This window comes from Schistocerca americana, chromosome 2, assembly GCF_021461395.2.
Source record: "Schistocerca americana isolate TAMUIC-IGC-003095 chromosome 2, iqSchAmer2.1, whole genome shotgun sequence".
Taxonomy (NCBI): Eukaryota; Metazoa; Arthropoda; class Insecta; order Orthoptera; family Acrididae; genus Schistocerca; species Schistocerca americana.
In genome coordinates, this window is record NC_060120.1 from 685,925,234 (window position 1) to 685,942,031 (window position 16,798).

At 39.3% G+C, this 16,798-nt stretch overlaps 2 protein-coding genes across 7 annotated transcripts in view; one reads left to right on the plus strand and one right to left on the minus strand.

The window, feature by feature from the left end:
* The window catches only part of LOC124592385 (rho guanine nucleotide exchange factor 7), a 126,887-nt gene extending 120,585 nt beyond the window's left edge, over window positions 1-6,302 (minus strand). For 5 of the 6 annotated variants that reach the window (XM_047131833.1, XM_047131832.1, XM_047131827.1 and 2 more), the window contains exon 1: window positions 6,146-6,302. The gene's annotated coding sequence lies outside the window, so the exon portion shown is untranslated. Of the gene's footprint in view, window positions 1-3,076; window positions 3,311-6,145 lie in introns of all 6 variants that reach the window. The other variant, XM_047131830.1, reaches the window with a different exon arrangement.
* Window positions 6,303-6,393: 91 nt separating this feature from the next.
* Window positions 6,394-16,798, plus strand: part of LOC124592460 (mediator of RNA polymerase II transcription subunit 11) — a 46,691-nt gene continuing 36,286 nt past the window's right edge. Inside the window, exon 1 of the mRNA XM_047131838.1 lies at window positions 6,394-6,603. Coding sequence (XP_046987794.1) covers window positions 6,528-6,603 — 76 coding nt within the window. The 5' untranslated portion in view covers window positions 6,394-6,527. The remainder of the gene's footprint in view (window positions 6,604-16,798) is intronic.

Here is a 16,798-nt window from a genome sequence, read left to right on the forward strand (position 1 = left end):
CAACTCCTTCTACTCAATAGATGAATTCTTAGATATGAAGTAGTAAAAAAAAAATTAATTAATTATTTATTTTGTGTAAAGAAAACTTAAGTTAAAGTGACATGTTCCACATCATTACGAAATGTCGTATTTATGATCTATGTAACAAGGATTAATGTAGTGTACAGGTAGAGATATGCGGAATGAAATGCGTTTGGGTGTCCAGAAAGAAATGTGTGAAGTTTTCAATGACCAGTGCAGCAGAATCTTGTCAAATGATATTTCACAAAATCCAAAGAAATTTTTGTCATATGTAAAGGCTGTCAGTGGCACCAAAGTTAGTGTCCAGTCCCCAGCGAATGAGACTGGACAGGAAATTGAGGGTAGCAAAGCAAATCCCTTTTTCAATGTCCCTTTACAAAGGATAACCCAGGAGAATTGTCGCAATTTTATTCTTTTACCACTGAAAAGCTGAATGAAGTATTAGTGTCATGTTACTGAGAAACAGCAGAAATCATTAAAACTGAACAAAGCTCTAGGGCTCGATGGAATCCCTGTTAGATGGTATACTAAAATTGCAGCTGAGTTAGCCCCTCTAATAACTATAATGCACCATAGATCTCTTGATATTGACTGAAGACCACAACAACAACAGATCTCTTGAACCAAAAACTGTGCCCAGTTCTTAGAAAAAAGCACAGGTCACAGCCATCTACAAGAAGAGCAGCAAAACAATCCTCAAAACCCATCCAGTATTCTTGACATCGATTTGTTGTAGAGTCTTAGAACATATTCTGAGTTCCAACGTAATGAGGTACCTTGAACAGAATGAACTCCTCAATGCCAGTCAGAACACAGTATAAAAACTTCGATCATATGAAACACAACTTGCACTTTTCTCAGGCGATGTCCTGAAAATGTTGGATGAAGGCAGTCAGGTAGATGCAGCATTTCTTGATGGTCAAAAAGCATATGACTCAGTACCACATCTACACTTATTGTCAAAAGTACAATCATACAGACATCAAGCGATATTTGTGACTGGATTGATGACTTATTTGGTATTGAAGACACAGCATATTATCTTGGATAGTATGCCATCGTAAGATGTAGAAGTAACTTCAGGTGTGCCCCAGCGAATTATGTTGGGACCCTTGCTGTTCATGACGTGTATTAATGACCTTGCAGACAATATTAATAGTAACCTCGCTTTTTGCAGATGATGCAGTTATCTAGAATTAAGTACTAGCTGCATAAAAATTCAGTCAGATCTCGACAAGATTTCAAAGTATTGCAAAGACTGGCAACTTGCTTTAAACATACAGAAATATAAAACTGTACACTTCACAAAACAAAATATGTAGCATTGTATAACTATAGTATCAATGAGTCACTGTTGGAACCAGACACTCATACAAATACCTGGGTGCAGCACTTTGTACAGATGTGAAATTTAATGATCACATAGGCTCAGTTGTGGGTAAAACAGATGGTAGACTTCGGTTCATTGGTAGAATACGGGGGAAAGTATAACCAGTCTACAAAGAAGTTTGTTTACAAATCACTTGTGGAACCAGTTCTAGAATACTACACAAGTGTGTGGGGACCCATAAAAGATAGGACTAATAGGGATATTGAACGTATACAGAGAAGGGCAGCATGAATGGCCACAGGTTTGTTTGATCCATGGGAGAGTCTCACAGAGATGTTGAAGGAACTTAATTGGAAAATTCTTGAACATAGGCATTAACTATATTGAGAAAGCCTACTAACAAAGTTTCATGAACCGGCTTTAAATGATGACTCTTGGAGTATACTACAATCCCCTATGTATCACTAACATTGAAATTGAGAAATAAGGTTCAAATAATTACTGCACACACAGAGGCATTCAAACAATCATTTTTCCAATGCTCCATATGTGAATGGAACAGGAAGAAACCCTAATAACTGGTACAGTGGGACGTACCCTCTGCCATGCATCTCATGGTGATTTGCAGAGTATAGACATAGATGTAGAATATTAATGGCGAACATGTAAGCAGAATACAGAGCAGTTTGTAAAGAACTATGTACCACGTGCACATGTAGCCATATTAAATCATCAGCAAATTCTGCAACAGAGCTGACTGGAGGGAAGCAGATCATTCGACATGATTGGTTCAAATACCCTAGATCCTCTTGGGCAGATGTGGCTGGAAATCATAGTTTGTTAACACTAATAGATCATTTTTCACACTACACAGAAATTATAGCTATTTCGAATCAAAAAGCTGAAACAGGGGACGCAAGCCCTGGATTAAGTTCAATACTACAGAGACATCAATTACTAACTTCAGGTCAGAACAGATAAAGCAATTTTGTCATTTGTTACAAATTCATAAATTAAGAACAAGTGTGTTACACCCATAAAAGAATGGCAAAATGGGCTGAGTTCATCTACATCTACACAGATACTCTGCAAGTAATCGTATGGTGCGTGCCGGAGGGTACTACTAGTCATTTCCTTTCCTGTTCCACATGCAAATACAGCAAGGGGAAAATGACTATCTATAAGGATCTGTATGAGCCCTAATTTCTCAAATCTTATCTTCGTGGTCCTTACACACAATGTACATTGGTGGCAGCAGAGTCATTCAACAGTCGGTCTCAAATTCTAGTTCTCTAAATTTTCTCATTACTCCATGCTTCATTCCCTCAACAAGCTGTTAGCAGCACAGAATGGGCTCATTAATGCAGAACACTTGTTCCATCATATTCAATGATACGGCACTGGGTACAAGCACAAAGGCGTGGTAATAGGAATTTTGTGCTGGGTAACTTTCTTAATCCTGGTCATTGCTCAGTGGCCTAACCCAATTATCAGTGGACAGTCATCTGCCAAATCCTTCTCTTAGTCCATTGCCCACAACACAATGGATTGAACATATGGCTTGACAGAAGTAACAGGACATTGTGGTTGTACTAGCAGTCATACATTGTGTATATGGAAGACGAATAGACAATGTGCTGTAATGTGTAAATAGTAGAGCGAGAGAGAGAGAGAGAGAGAGAGAGAGAGAGAGAGAGAGAGAGAGACCATAATGCATAGTTTTACCATATCTTTTCAGTAGTTCACTGGTTCAGTACCAGCCAGGACTTCAGAGGACCAAATTCTTCCAAGGGGACACAAAGTTATGAGACTTCGGCATCAGGCAGACCATTAGCAACCAGTCAAAAGGTATGTTGACCAGCCACCTAAGCAATTCTGCCCCTGGGTGCTGCAGTAACTCTGCCGTTGTGTTCAGCACCACAGTACTCTACCAGCAACAGCAGACTACACTAGTGCATCCTGCAACACGATACATCATCATTTGCACAACCCACTATGTGAAGGGGTATACCTGGCCAGTGCGTGTATATATGATGCCAGCTCAGTCACTAGTGACTGAAACCTTTGGCGTCACGCATTCAGCCAGTCCAGTCCCCACATCAGTGATCGGTCAAATGTGTGGCCAAGAAGTGACAGTCTCAATGAACAGCATGATCAACTAGGTGAAACCACTGGTCTACAAGCCTTCAAATAACGCTAACGGTTCTACAGTACAAATTAGATATGACAAGGTGAAGCCACCCATTGGGTGCAATCACCTGAAACTCAAGCCAGTCTCAAAGAGTCAGATTTCACTGAGAGTATCTGCAAGCCCTGCCAATCACCTTGAGGCACAGGCAGCATACACCAGCTCAGTTGTACGAGGGTTGGAACTTAAATAGTGGCATCTATTTATTCACAACCGATACAAAAGAGTTACATGTTTGCACCTGTTACTGTCCTTCAAAGTAGTCACCAGCATTGTGTAGAGCCAGTTGCCAGCGATCTGGAAGGCGTAGTATACCGTTAGCAGAGCCTGTTCTGTTGATGGTGCAAATGGAGAGGTCTAAAGTTATGGTGATTCTCGTGTACGACTACGATGGTGTGATCCTAAAGCATTACGTTCCTCCATGGCAGACCATCAATGCACAGTATTACTGCACGTTTTTGATGCATCACCTGCGGCCAGATTTGTGAAAGAAACGGCGACACTTTCTGCGCAGCCCACCCATTATTTTGCATGACAATGCACGGGTGCATACAGCGCATGCTGTGGCTGCTCTGCTTGGTCGATAGGACTGGGAAGTACTGTACCATTCACCATACTCCCCGGACTTAAGTCCTTGTGACATCGATTTGATACCGAAGATGAAGGAACCACTTCATGGCATTTGTTTCAGAACTGTTCCAGAGATTTGACAGGCAGTAGACCGCCTCATTCGCACCATCAACAGAACAGGCTCTGCTAATGGTATACTACGCCTTCCACATCGCTGGCAATAGGCTCTACACAATGCTGGTGACTTGTTTGAAGGGCAGTAACAGGTACCACCATGTAACTCTTTTGTATCGGTTGTGAATAAATAGTTGCCACTATTTAAGTTTCAACCCCTGTATAACTTCCTTGCATCAGTAAGTCCTTCGCTGCACTGTGTTGTCACTACATTCCATTGTCTCAGCATACTCACCCACTGCCTGCCGGCATGGTTGACTAGGAGGCCACAGTCATCAACCTCGTGTATAGAAGCATTGGTTAAAAAAGGTGGTTGATGCTGAGTAAGTACTCTTGACTCTGAGCTCACCCCAATGCTGTAGATATGATCCCACAGTTCCCTGTACAAGCCACTTTGGAGACAGAAGTGCACATCCTGCAACACTGATGGTGTAGCAGTCGTAGCACAATGCAGTCACTACATCATGAACCCAAATTTATTTAACAAGACCAGGTAACAAGATATGTAAATACGTCTTTCCCTCTCCTTCCCTGTTTCCTGACGAAGCAGCCGTTGGTTGCGAAAGCTAGAATTTTGTGTGTATATTTGCGTTTGTTTGTGTGTCTATCGACCTGCCAGCGCTTTCGTTTGGTACGTCACATCATCTTTGTTTTCAGATATATTTTTCCCACGTGGAATGTCTCCCTCTATTATATAAATATATTTATGGAGTGATAAATTAAAGACCAAGAGACAAAGCGGAATTGGTGGTCACTACCCACGATACTGTGCAAGAGAATGCTAACTACAATCCTAACTATACTGTGGCAAGCCAGGAGCCTGCATCATTCTGCAGAAATAAAGAGGTGACTTCTATACATTCCAGCTCAAGACGAGCACGAAAAGGATTAAAAACTAATTTATGGGAATAAATATATATTTACAAAGTTGAATAGTTGCAGTTTTCTGTAATCATATTCAATACATTGTCACATGAAAATCAAAGCATTGTACTGAAAAGACATTGCGAGTGGAAACAACAGTGGCAGTCACATGTTCCATATCATAATATTTACTGTGAATTTGATCTATGAACAAGGAACTAACTAACTAAAGGCGTCAGGCCTGGAAGAGCGCTCAAAATGCCTGATGACTAAAGCAACTGCTTGTAGTAAGCAGTAAGTTCGAGAGCCCCTCTGGCAGAAATTTTCAATTTCCATTAAATGTTTACAAAAACTGGGCAACATAATTAAACTTAATTCGGAACTCAAACAAGCCTGTAGGCTGATAAGCCTACATTTACGTACGAGGATAAGATAATCGAAAAATACTGCGGGAATCTTAGTATACCTTGGTAACTTCATAGAATTTCGAAAATTATGTAACGTATGAATCGGAGCAATGATGAAATTATAAAATGGAATTATGAAGACAACATATTTGACACAATTCAACTCAAGAGTCAAGAAATGCAACAGTTCTAAAGAAACTATTTGCTTGCAAGGCAATAATGCTGGCACACCCCCGTTAGAGCATATAATTAAAGTGGTGAGGAGATTCATAATTCTATCTTCGTTAAGTCTTCGCGGTGGGATCAACAGACAAGATTATATGGAAGAAGTATTATCCTCAAATTGGAACTGTTAAATTTGCGGGTTTATTTGTAACATCTTGTTCATCAAAGTTATGCACAGTTTGTAAACTGTTATAAATCTACTTCGCTTGAGATCACGAATCGTATATCAAATTAATACCTACATAGGTTTAAGTTCAAGTCTATAAAAGGCATAACAAATTTTCTTTCTGTACAGTGGTTTTCGAGTAGGGAAAAGGAAGTTATTAATAGGCAGAATTATTTTTAGTGCCATTTGAAGTACATTACCATATAAGATATACTATCATTTGAAGTATTCTAATTTTTGGTGCTGTTTATTTGTCGCAGCTAATAGCAGTACTGAGCCACTTTTAACTGTTTCTCTTGCTTTAAACTCCTATTTGAAAATGCATGTCTTTCTTCACCACAGATACAAACATTATACTGATATATCGATAAATCAACGCTGTGCAATAGATGTCATACAAGAGCATACTTTTCGTCTTATCGATAGTCGATAACTATCGAGTACGATACTTACCATATACTGTGTTGCTGTTTTGTTATTTATTATTATTACTGTGGGCGTTGGGAAGATCGGAACTGTAAAGTGGAATAGTAGCGGTGCAGTCCGTGCTTGAAACAATAGTGTCGTGCAAACATTTGCGCAATGACAGCACCCATGGAGAGAATACAAGTCTTAGACACTATTGAAAAAGATATTATAACATGTCTTCAAAGTGCTGGTCAGTAATATTGGCTTTAATATTCACATCCAGACATTTCATTTTGTTGATCGCACAACACACATTCTAATTCTCGACAGAATAACATAGTTGTGGAAGTGCGAGTAATTGACGTGCCCCTGTGTAGTTCGGAAACTATTGTATGTAACAATGACTTTATAGTGCTAGCTAAAGATACCGTGTATTTGGAGTTAATAACTGTGTAGGCCCATTAAACACTGTTTATTATTTAGTGTTCTTTTTTTTATGAGAAAAGGTGTACTCAATATTTGAAGATGGTCAACTCCACCAAGAAAGTTTGAATGACGCGTTGGTCTTTTTTAGTATCAACTTTTTCCTTGTACTGTGTATCTGTAAGTGACGTATGTAATTATTCATATGACGACAAACAAGTATTGTTGTCATCAAAGTATCTACATGAATTCATTCTTGCACCTCAGAGAGAAATCTGTTTTCTTACATATGTGTAATACGAGGTAATATAAAATACTAGTTGTATATTTTGCAATCTTTGATTGACTTAGTTTAAGAAGGGACACGAAATCGTTTAAAATCATTGAGTATTTGTCAGAAATCATACTTTTGTATCCACACCTCAGTGACCCGTCAATTTGATGGGGATTGCAACAGCGCATCCAAGCCTCCAAGAACAACTGCTAGGAATTTAGTTATAGAACTTTTATGTTGATTCAGTTAATGAAAGAGTTGGTTTACTATTGTGTTTCAAATATAATGGGCTACTCATTCCGAAATGCTTAATCACATTGTCAAACATTTAAGTATTCTATTATTATTCTCATTAAATCAAGGTGTCTGTCTGCTAACTTGTACAGTGATATGAGATGTGTGTCATGACAAAGAAATAGCCTGCTCAAATCCATGAGATACCTTGCTAATAAGCTCCTGGTTCATTAATATGTATAAATACAGTGGATAACTAACATTCTTATAATAGGCTAACACGTATCAAATGATGACTAGATATTCCATGTCAGTTGTTCTAATTTTGTAAATCATTCTCAACTTACAATATGAGATTCTGTTTGCATTTGGTGTGTAGCTGCCTGTTCATAGTAAAGGCAACTCTGCAAATTCTAAAGTCCTCAATATTCAGTACTTGGACAAGGAGCTCCTTAAGTCAAGGCTGTCGAATGTTTGTGACTATGATGTGAATGTTTGTATTATTTTGCGCTGTGCCAGTGTCACTCATTCATATTAACTGAAGCATACTACTTGCCAGTTCACAACCAAACTATCACCATTTAACTTAACCTAAACCTCAGGCTTTGCTACAGATCAATATTTCACCACATCTGAGATTTGGTATTCACATTCGTTGGCTTTGCCAACTCATAACCAGACTGTCACCTTCCAGTCTGACATAGGCCTTTAGCCACACCACTGATCAATGTTACCACAACCTACATCCCCAAAACTGACACAGATGCATAAGAAATACTGCTAGTGTTGTGTTGTCTTTGTGCTTGCACACATAAGTCACATACCACATAATCTTTGTATTATGGGACGAAGCTGATGTCCAGTATGAGTAGGTTCAGCTGACCCAAATATTCACAATCCAGGTAGCATTATATCTTGAATTAATTTTTGTTGAAAGTTCTGCTTTTGGTGAGCTTTTTAGTTGGTTTTTATAAGGTCTGCTAGCTTCAGGATGGAATGGTTTCTTGAAATAATAGAGGCAAATGGAAAAGGCAAGAACTGAAATTGAGAGTAGCAAAACAAAAGCAGAAATGCTTAACTTTGTTTTCCAATGTTCCTTTACAAAGGAAAACCTAGGATTATTGCCCCAGTTTAGTTCTCGTACTATTGGAAAGATGAGTGAAATAGATATTAGTGTCAGTGGTGCTGAGAAACAGCTGATATTTCTAAAGTTGAACAAAGCTGCAGGGCCCATTGGGATCCCTATCAAATTCTATATCCAATAGACCCTCTGTTAACTGTAATCCATCATAGATCCTTCAAACCAAAAACTGTGCTCAGTAGCTAGAAGAAAGCATAGGTCACACCTGTCTAATGGATGTCCTCCACAAAACTACCATCCAATACCCATGACATGCATTTGTTGTAGAATCTTAGAACATATTCTGAGCTCGAATATAATGAGGCATCTCGAACAGAATGACTCCTCCCATGTCAACCAGCAAGGATTTCGTGAACATAGATCAAGTGAAACCCAACTCATACTTTTCTCATAATACATCCTGAGAGCAGCAGATCAAAGCAGTCAGGTAATGCAATATTTCTCAATTTCTGAGAAACATTTGATTCAGTGTTGGGTATCAGACCAAATTTGTGACAGGATGGAGGATTTCTTGGTCGGGGGGATGCAACATGTTACCTTGGATGGAGAGTCGCCATATAATGTAGAAATACTAGAGCTATCCAGAAAGTAACAGACATTTTGAAATAAACGAAATAACTATATGGAAAATCCAATTTTTATTGCATATATTTTAAAGGTATAATCGTAAACCTTTTTTTATGTAATCACCATTCGAATTGAGGCACTTATCATGCCATGGCATGTCTTTCAATACCAACTCTGTGGAAATCTGCTGCCTGCAACTACAGCTACTAGTTACAACAGCATGCAGTTTAGTTAAAAGCGTTGTGTAGTGAGGCATTTCTTCATTGCTGGGAAGAGGTGGTAGTCACTCGGCTCCAAATGCGAGCAATATGGTGGATGATCAAACACCTCCTATACAAAACCTTGTAGGATCTCTCAGGTACAATTGACCATATGTGCACCTGCGTTGTCATGAAAAATCAAAACTTTTCAGCAAGGTTACCCCAATACTTATGTTGTATGACCTGCATTAACTTGTCAGTGCTTGGCAATTTCTCTCTGAGTTAATTGTCGTGCCCTGTTCAAGGAAATCAATGAGAATCACTCCCTTAGAGTCCCGAAACAGAGTAACCATGACTATTCTTGCTGACAGTGTTTGCAAATACTTCCTTGGGAGAATTTGTATGCCCCCATTCCCTTGACTGCCGTTTAGTTTTACTATTGACGTGCTTCACCCAGTCTTGCCCCCAGTTACAACACAATCGCTAATTTTGTTACCATTTTTCTTGTAATCTTTAAGGAAGGACATTGCTGCAGCCAGTCTGTTTTTTGTGGTTGTGGGAACCCACCTAGCACAAAATTTGTGGTAACCAAGCTGCTTCCCCCAGTTCCATGCATCAAACTTCATGAAATTTGGGGAAAATGTTGCGAAAGTTCTGTAATCATAAAATGACGATTTTCACGAATTTTGTCGTTGATTCTCATCCCAAGTTTGTTAGTCACAAAGCTAAACCTACCACCACAGTCCTCATCGTGAACATTGGTATGGCCATTTTTAAAATCGGCCCATCATTGCCTCACTCACCTTTCACTTATTCCTATTCTGCACACATCACAAAGGTCACAATAAATTTCAATTGATTTACAGTTTTTTGCCAATAAAAACCTAATCACACAATATACCTCGCAAGTGGCAGGACATTCTGATGTAATGCACATTTTAACACGTCACAGAAAGCAAAGTAGCAGATGCACAGACCACATGTTACCACAACTTGATGCTTACTGAGTGTAGAAACATTGTGGCACCAAGATGGCAGCTGTAGCTGCACCCACTGCCACAATAGACCAAAACATCTGTTACTTTCTGGATAGCCCTTGTAACCTCAGGTGTACGCCAGGAAAGTGTGTAGAGTCACTTGCTGTTTATGTTGTATTATAATGCTCTTACAGACAATATTAATACAAACCCCAGACTTCTTGCAGATGATGCAGTTATCTACAGTGATGTACAGTCTGAATCGAGCTGTACAAATATTCAGTCAGGTGTGGATAAGATTTCGAGGTGCAAAGATTGACAGCTTATTTTAAATGTTCAGAAGTATAAAATTGCGCATTTCACGGAACAAAAAAAAAAAATGTAGTGTCCTGTAAATATAATATCAATGAGTCACTGCTGGAATCTGTGAATTCATACAAATACATGAGTGGGAACATTTAGTTGGAACATGACATGGGATCACCGTCTAGGCTGAACTGTGGGCAAAGCAGCTAGCAGACTTCATTAGTAGAATACCATAGAAATGCAATCAGTCTACAAAGGAGATTGCTTATGAATCACTCATGCAACCCATCCTAGAATATTGCTCAAGTGTGTGGGACTTGTACCAGATAGGACTACAAGGATATTGTACATATTTAGAGAAGTGCAACACAACTGGTCTCAGGTTTGTTTGACTGCAGGAGTGTGTCACAGAGATGAAGAAACTGAGCCAGCAGACTCTTGAACATAGACAGAAATTATCCCATAATTTTTTCCTTGGTAATTAGATACCATCTCAGAAAGGTCGCCTGTAATGCATTTTGTTTAACATTCATTAAAAACAACACATTTTTCTATACAAGATACCTTCATTTCTTTTTCATTGTTGTTCTATATGCCCAGAATTATCCATGATATGTTCAATTAATATTTTATAAATGAAGAAATGTAGCTGTTTATTATTCTCTGCCTACTGTTGTGTCATGATTACACAATGCATTTTGATGGTGATAGAAATACTTTATACTGAATGGAGCTGTACAAATATTCAGCCCAATCTTGACATGATTTCAAGTCCTGCAATGATTGACAACTTGTTTTAAATGTTCAGAAATGTATAATTGCAAAAAATATAGTATCGTATAGGTATATTTTCAGTGAGTCACCTTTGGAATATGTAAATTCATACAAATAACTGAGTATAGATGCAAGACTTGTCCCATACATCCTCCCACCTCCACCTACTCCAGACTGGTCACTAGCATAACTTGTCCCATCAAAGGCAGGGCTACCTGTGAAACCAGTCATGTGATCTAAAAGCTGAGCTGCAACCACTTTGCTACATTCTTCATGGGCGTAACAACCAATGGGCTGTCTATTCACATGAATGGCCACCAACAAAATGTGGCCAAGAAACGGCTGGACTACCCCATTGGTGAGCACGCCATCCAACAAGAAACGTTCTTCATTTCAATGACTACTTCACATCCTGTGCCACCTGGACCATTCCTACTAACACCATCTTTTCTGACTAGCACAGGTCGGAACTCTCCCTGCAATATATCCTACTGTCCCATAACCCTCCTGGCGTCAACCTTCGTCATTGCCCTCACCCATCCAGCCCTTTCTCTGATTGCATTCCAGCATTATGCAGCTCTCTATCCCACCAATGCACCCAGTCTTTTTATTTTTCCCCTTTTTCACTACTCCCCCCTCCCCCTCCTGCCCTCCATCTAACCTTCTGGTTGCATCTAGCTGCCCTACCCTCTCTCCATTTCATCCCTGTATGCTCCCACAAGCAGGACTTTAACATCCTCCAACCCCACCCTGCTATCCCTCCGCCTCCCTGCCACAGTCTCCTCCATACCTCTGCCACCCAGTTGCCTCTCCCATCATGCTCTGCTGCTTGCAGTCTGATACCAATAACCAGAGACCCTGGTCATTTGTGTGTGAGTTGCATTTGTGTGAGTGCGTGTATGTATGTTATCTATTTCCAATGAAGGTGTAGTTGGCTGAAAACTCACTCTCTGGGGGGCAGGCATTATCATGCAGAAGGATAATGCCATTGGACAACGTGTTTCGACGTGATGGCTCTTCTAAGGTTCTGTAAAGTGGCTTGATAACACTGGGCATCGATGGTGGTTCACCGTTCCAGGAACTCGACAAGCAGTGTGAAACCACACTGGTGCTATACATCATCAAATGGTGCACACTCGTCAGTCTCGCTACCAATAGATGGCGCCACCATACCTGCAGTAAAGTCGTGCCACCTTACGTATAAGGTAAAGGTAGATGCACTAACCAGGTTTCGTTTGAATGAACATCATAGCTCTGCAGATGTTGAAGAGATTGAAGAAATGTGTAACGAGATAAAATAAATTATTCAGGTTGTTAAGGGAGACAAAAATTTAGTAGTGTTGGATGACTGGAATTTGTTTGTAGGAAAAGGAAGAGAAGGAAAAATAGTAGTTGAATGTGGACTTGGGGGAAAGATATGAAAGAGGAACCCGTCTGGTGGAATGGTGCACATAGCATAATTTAATCATGATGAACACTTGGTTTAAGAATCATGAAAGAAAGCTGTATATGTAGAAAAGACCTGGAGACACGTGGAGGTTTTACATTGATTATATAATGGTAAAACAGAGATTCCAGAATCAGATTTTAAGTTGTAAGACCTTTCCAGGGCCAGATGTGATCTCTGACCACAATTTTTGGTTATGAACTTTAGATTAAAACTGAAGAAACTGCAAAAAAGGTAGGAAATTAAGGAGATGGGATCTGGGTAGGTTGAATGGACCAAAGTTGCTGAGAGTTTCAGAGGGAGCATTGGGCAACAGTTGATTAGAACATGGGAAAAGAATGTGGAGGAGATGGATGGGTAGCTTAAAGAGGTGAAATAGTGAAGGCAGCAGAGGATCAAATAGGTAAAAAGACAAGCCACAGTAGAAATCCTTGGATAAAACAAAAGATGCTGAATTTAATCTGTGGAAGGACAAAATATAAAAAATGCAGCAAATGAAGCAGGCGACAGAGAATACAAACATCTAATTAATGTGATTGACAGGAAGTACAAAATGGCTAAGAAGGAATGGCTAGAGGACAACTGTCAGGATTTAGAAATGTATTTCACTAGGCGAAAGATATATACTGCGTATAGTAAAATTAGAGGCCTTTGAAGAAAAGAGAAGAAGCTGTATGAATATCCAAGAGCTCAAATGGAACACCAGTCTTAAGCAAATAAGGAAAAGCCAAAAGGTGGAAGGACTACATAGAGGGTCTATACAAGGGAAATGTACTTGAGGGCAATATTATGGAAATGGAAGGGGAAGTAGATGAAAATGAGATGGGAGATACGATACTGTGAGAAGAATTTGACAGATCACTGAAAGATGTAAGTCGAAACAAGGTCCCGGGAGTAGATGACATTCTGTCAGAACTACTGATAGCCTTGGGTGCAAGATTCATGAAGCAGGCAAAATATCCACAGAGTTCAAGAAGAATGTAATAATTCCAATTCCAAAGAAAGTATTTGCTGACATGCGAAAAAAAATTACTGAACTTTCAGTTTAATAAGTCATGGTTGCAAAATAATAAGACAAATTCTTTACAGAAGAATGGAAAAAAGCAAGTAGCAGCCGACCTCGGGGAAGATCAGTTTGCATTCCGGAAAAATGTAGGAATACAGAAGGCAATGCTTACCCTATGACTTACCTTAGAAGGTAGGGTAAGGAAGGGTAAAGCTATGTTTATAGCATTTGTCAATTTAGAGAAAGCTTTTGACAGTGGTGACCAGAATACTCTCTTTGAAATTCTGAAGATAGCAGGGGTAAAATACAGGGATCAAAAGACTATGTACGACCCATACAGAAACCAGAAAGCAATTATAAGAGTCGAGGTGCTTGGAAGGAAAGCAGTATTTGAGAAAGGAGTGAGACAGGCTTTCAGCCTATCCCCTATGTTATTCAATCTGTACACTGAGCAAGCAGAAAAGGAAAACAAAGAAATATTTGAAGTAGAAATTAAAGTCAAGGGAGGAGAAATAAAAACTTTGGGGTTTGCTGATAACATTGTAGTTCTGTCAGAGGTGGAAAGGACATGGAAGATCAGTTGAACAGAATGGAGAGTGTCTTGAAAGGAAGGCAGCAAAATAGCTGAAGTAGAGAGGATATAAAATGAAGATTGGCAATGGCACGAAAATTATTTCTGAAGAAGAGAAATTTAACATCGAATATATATTTAACCATTGGGAAGTCTTTTCTGAAGATATTTATCTGGACTTAACCATGTATGGAAGTCAAACATGGTCATTAAACACTTTAGGCAAGAAGAGAACAACAGCTTTGAAATGTGGTGCTTCAGAAGAATGCTGAAGGTTGGATTGTTAGATCATGTGACTAATGAGGAGGTATTGAAGACTTCGGGAGACAAGAAATTTGTGGTGCAACTTAACTAAAAATAAGGGATCAGTTGATAGGACACATTCTGAGACATCAAGGAGTCACCAGTTTAGTATTCGAGGGAAATCTGGGAGGTAAAAATGATAGAGGGTGACCAAAAGATGAGTACAGTAAGCAGGATGAGTACAGTAAGCAGATTCAGAAGGACGTAGGTTGCAGTAGTTATTCGAAGATGGTGATGCTTCGCAGGATGGGGTAGCACGGAGAACTGCATCGAATCAGTATTCGGACTGAAGACAACAACAACAACAACAACAACAACAACAATAATAATAAGAAGCCACTGTTGTCCGTGTTGTACTTGCCATGCAATCAAGTCTCTAATATTTATCCATGGCCATTGTATCATGAAGAGTGCTTAAGAGGATGTATTAGGTACATTTCACTAAATGCATACATTTCATAATCAACAGGAGCTCAACCACCCAGGTAGCTGTGTGTGTTCACCAAGCTGCATCTAGAAAAGGAAGGGGGTGGGGTGGTATGTTATGGTAACCCCAAATCAAATCTATCCAGTGGATTAAAGATGTCTGGATGCGGTTTTTAGATGGTTTCCCCCATCTCACTAGGTGAATAGCAGGCTGTTTCCCAGATACATGCTACACAGATATTTAGAAAACTTTCTCACACTTGTCGGTAACTATCAACCTGAAAATTCCTGGCAAATTAAAATGGACCATGACCCAAACTCGACCTGTCTCAGTCCAGCACACAGTTTTATCACGCAAGGAAGTTTCATATCAGCACACACTCCATTGCGGAGTAAAATTTTCATTCTGGAAACATCCCCAGGCTGTCGTTAAGCTGTATCTCAGCAGTTTCCTTTCTTCAATAAGTGCCAGTCTCACAAGTTTCGCAGGAGAACTTCTGTGAAGTCTGGCAGGTAGGAGATGAGGTACTGGTGAAAGTAAATCTGTGAGGACGGGTCATGGGTCTGCTTGGGTAGCTCAGTTAGTAGAGCACTTGCCAATCAGAGATACACAGTTTTAGTTTGCTGGAAGTTTCATATTAGCGCACAGTCCGCTGCAGAGTGAAGTCTTCGTTCTGGCAATCACCAACTTGTTTCACTAATTACATCATTTTTGAGGTGATGTATTCTAGAATAGTATTCCACCTGAGCAATAGTAATAAGTAATATCCTCAGTAAATCACAGTTTGGATTCCAAAACAGTTTCTGAACAGTGTGTACATTTTGCCTGATCACCTAAAGAATTAAATAATTTATACAAGTATTAAATAACAAAATAGCATTTATCTATGGCATTTGACCATGCAAATGACAATACTCTCCTAGATAAACTAGTATTTAATGCAACTGATGGTATAGCCAGCCAATGAATAACGGTCATTTCTAACAGAAAGAACACAGAATGTTGTACTTAGTAATTCAACCAATTTAATCATTGAAGGTTCTTCTGAGTGGGGAGAAATCATATATAGAGTTCTCCGAGGTCAGTCGTAGGTCCACCATTGTTCCTCATATATGTAAACAATCTTCAGTCTAATATACAACAAGCAGAATTAATTCTTTTTATGAATGACATTAGTATTGTAATCAGTCCAAACATACATACAGTAGCAGAAGAAATGGTAAACAGTGGTTTTAAAAGTGTCATGGTTTGGTTTTCTGTGGATGCTCTCAGTCTGAATTTTGAAAAGGCACAACATATTTAGTTCTGCCCATCTAGAGAGTAACACAAGCTGAGGAAATAATAAATAGGATGGAAACTTCAAAATTTTTAGGTTGCGATATTGGTTAGAATTTAAACTGGCGGTGGGGGGGGGGGGGGGGGGTGGGGGGTGTCATTTTGCAACTCAGAAAATGATTTAGTTCAGCCACTTCTGCACTTAGAATCATTGCAAATCTTGGGGAGAGACAAATCAGTAATTGACATATTTTGCATATTTTCATTCAATGACGTCATATGGAACAGTGTTCTGGGGTAATTTACCTTTACGAAATTGAGACAGAGTGAGAGCATTCACAGAAAACGAGACAATGATACTTTTAATACCACTGTTTACAATTTCTTCTGCTGCTTTACGTATGTTTGGACTGAATACAATACAAGTTTCACCCACAAAATGAACTAATTCTGCTTGTTGTGTATCAGACAGAAGTCATTTACATATATTGCTCAAAAAAAATCTGTAAGAATATGTGGT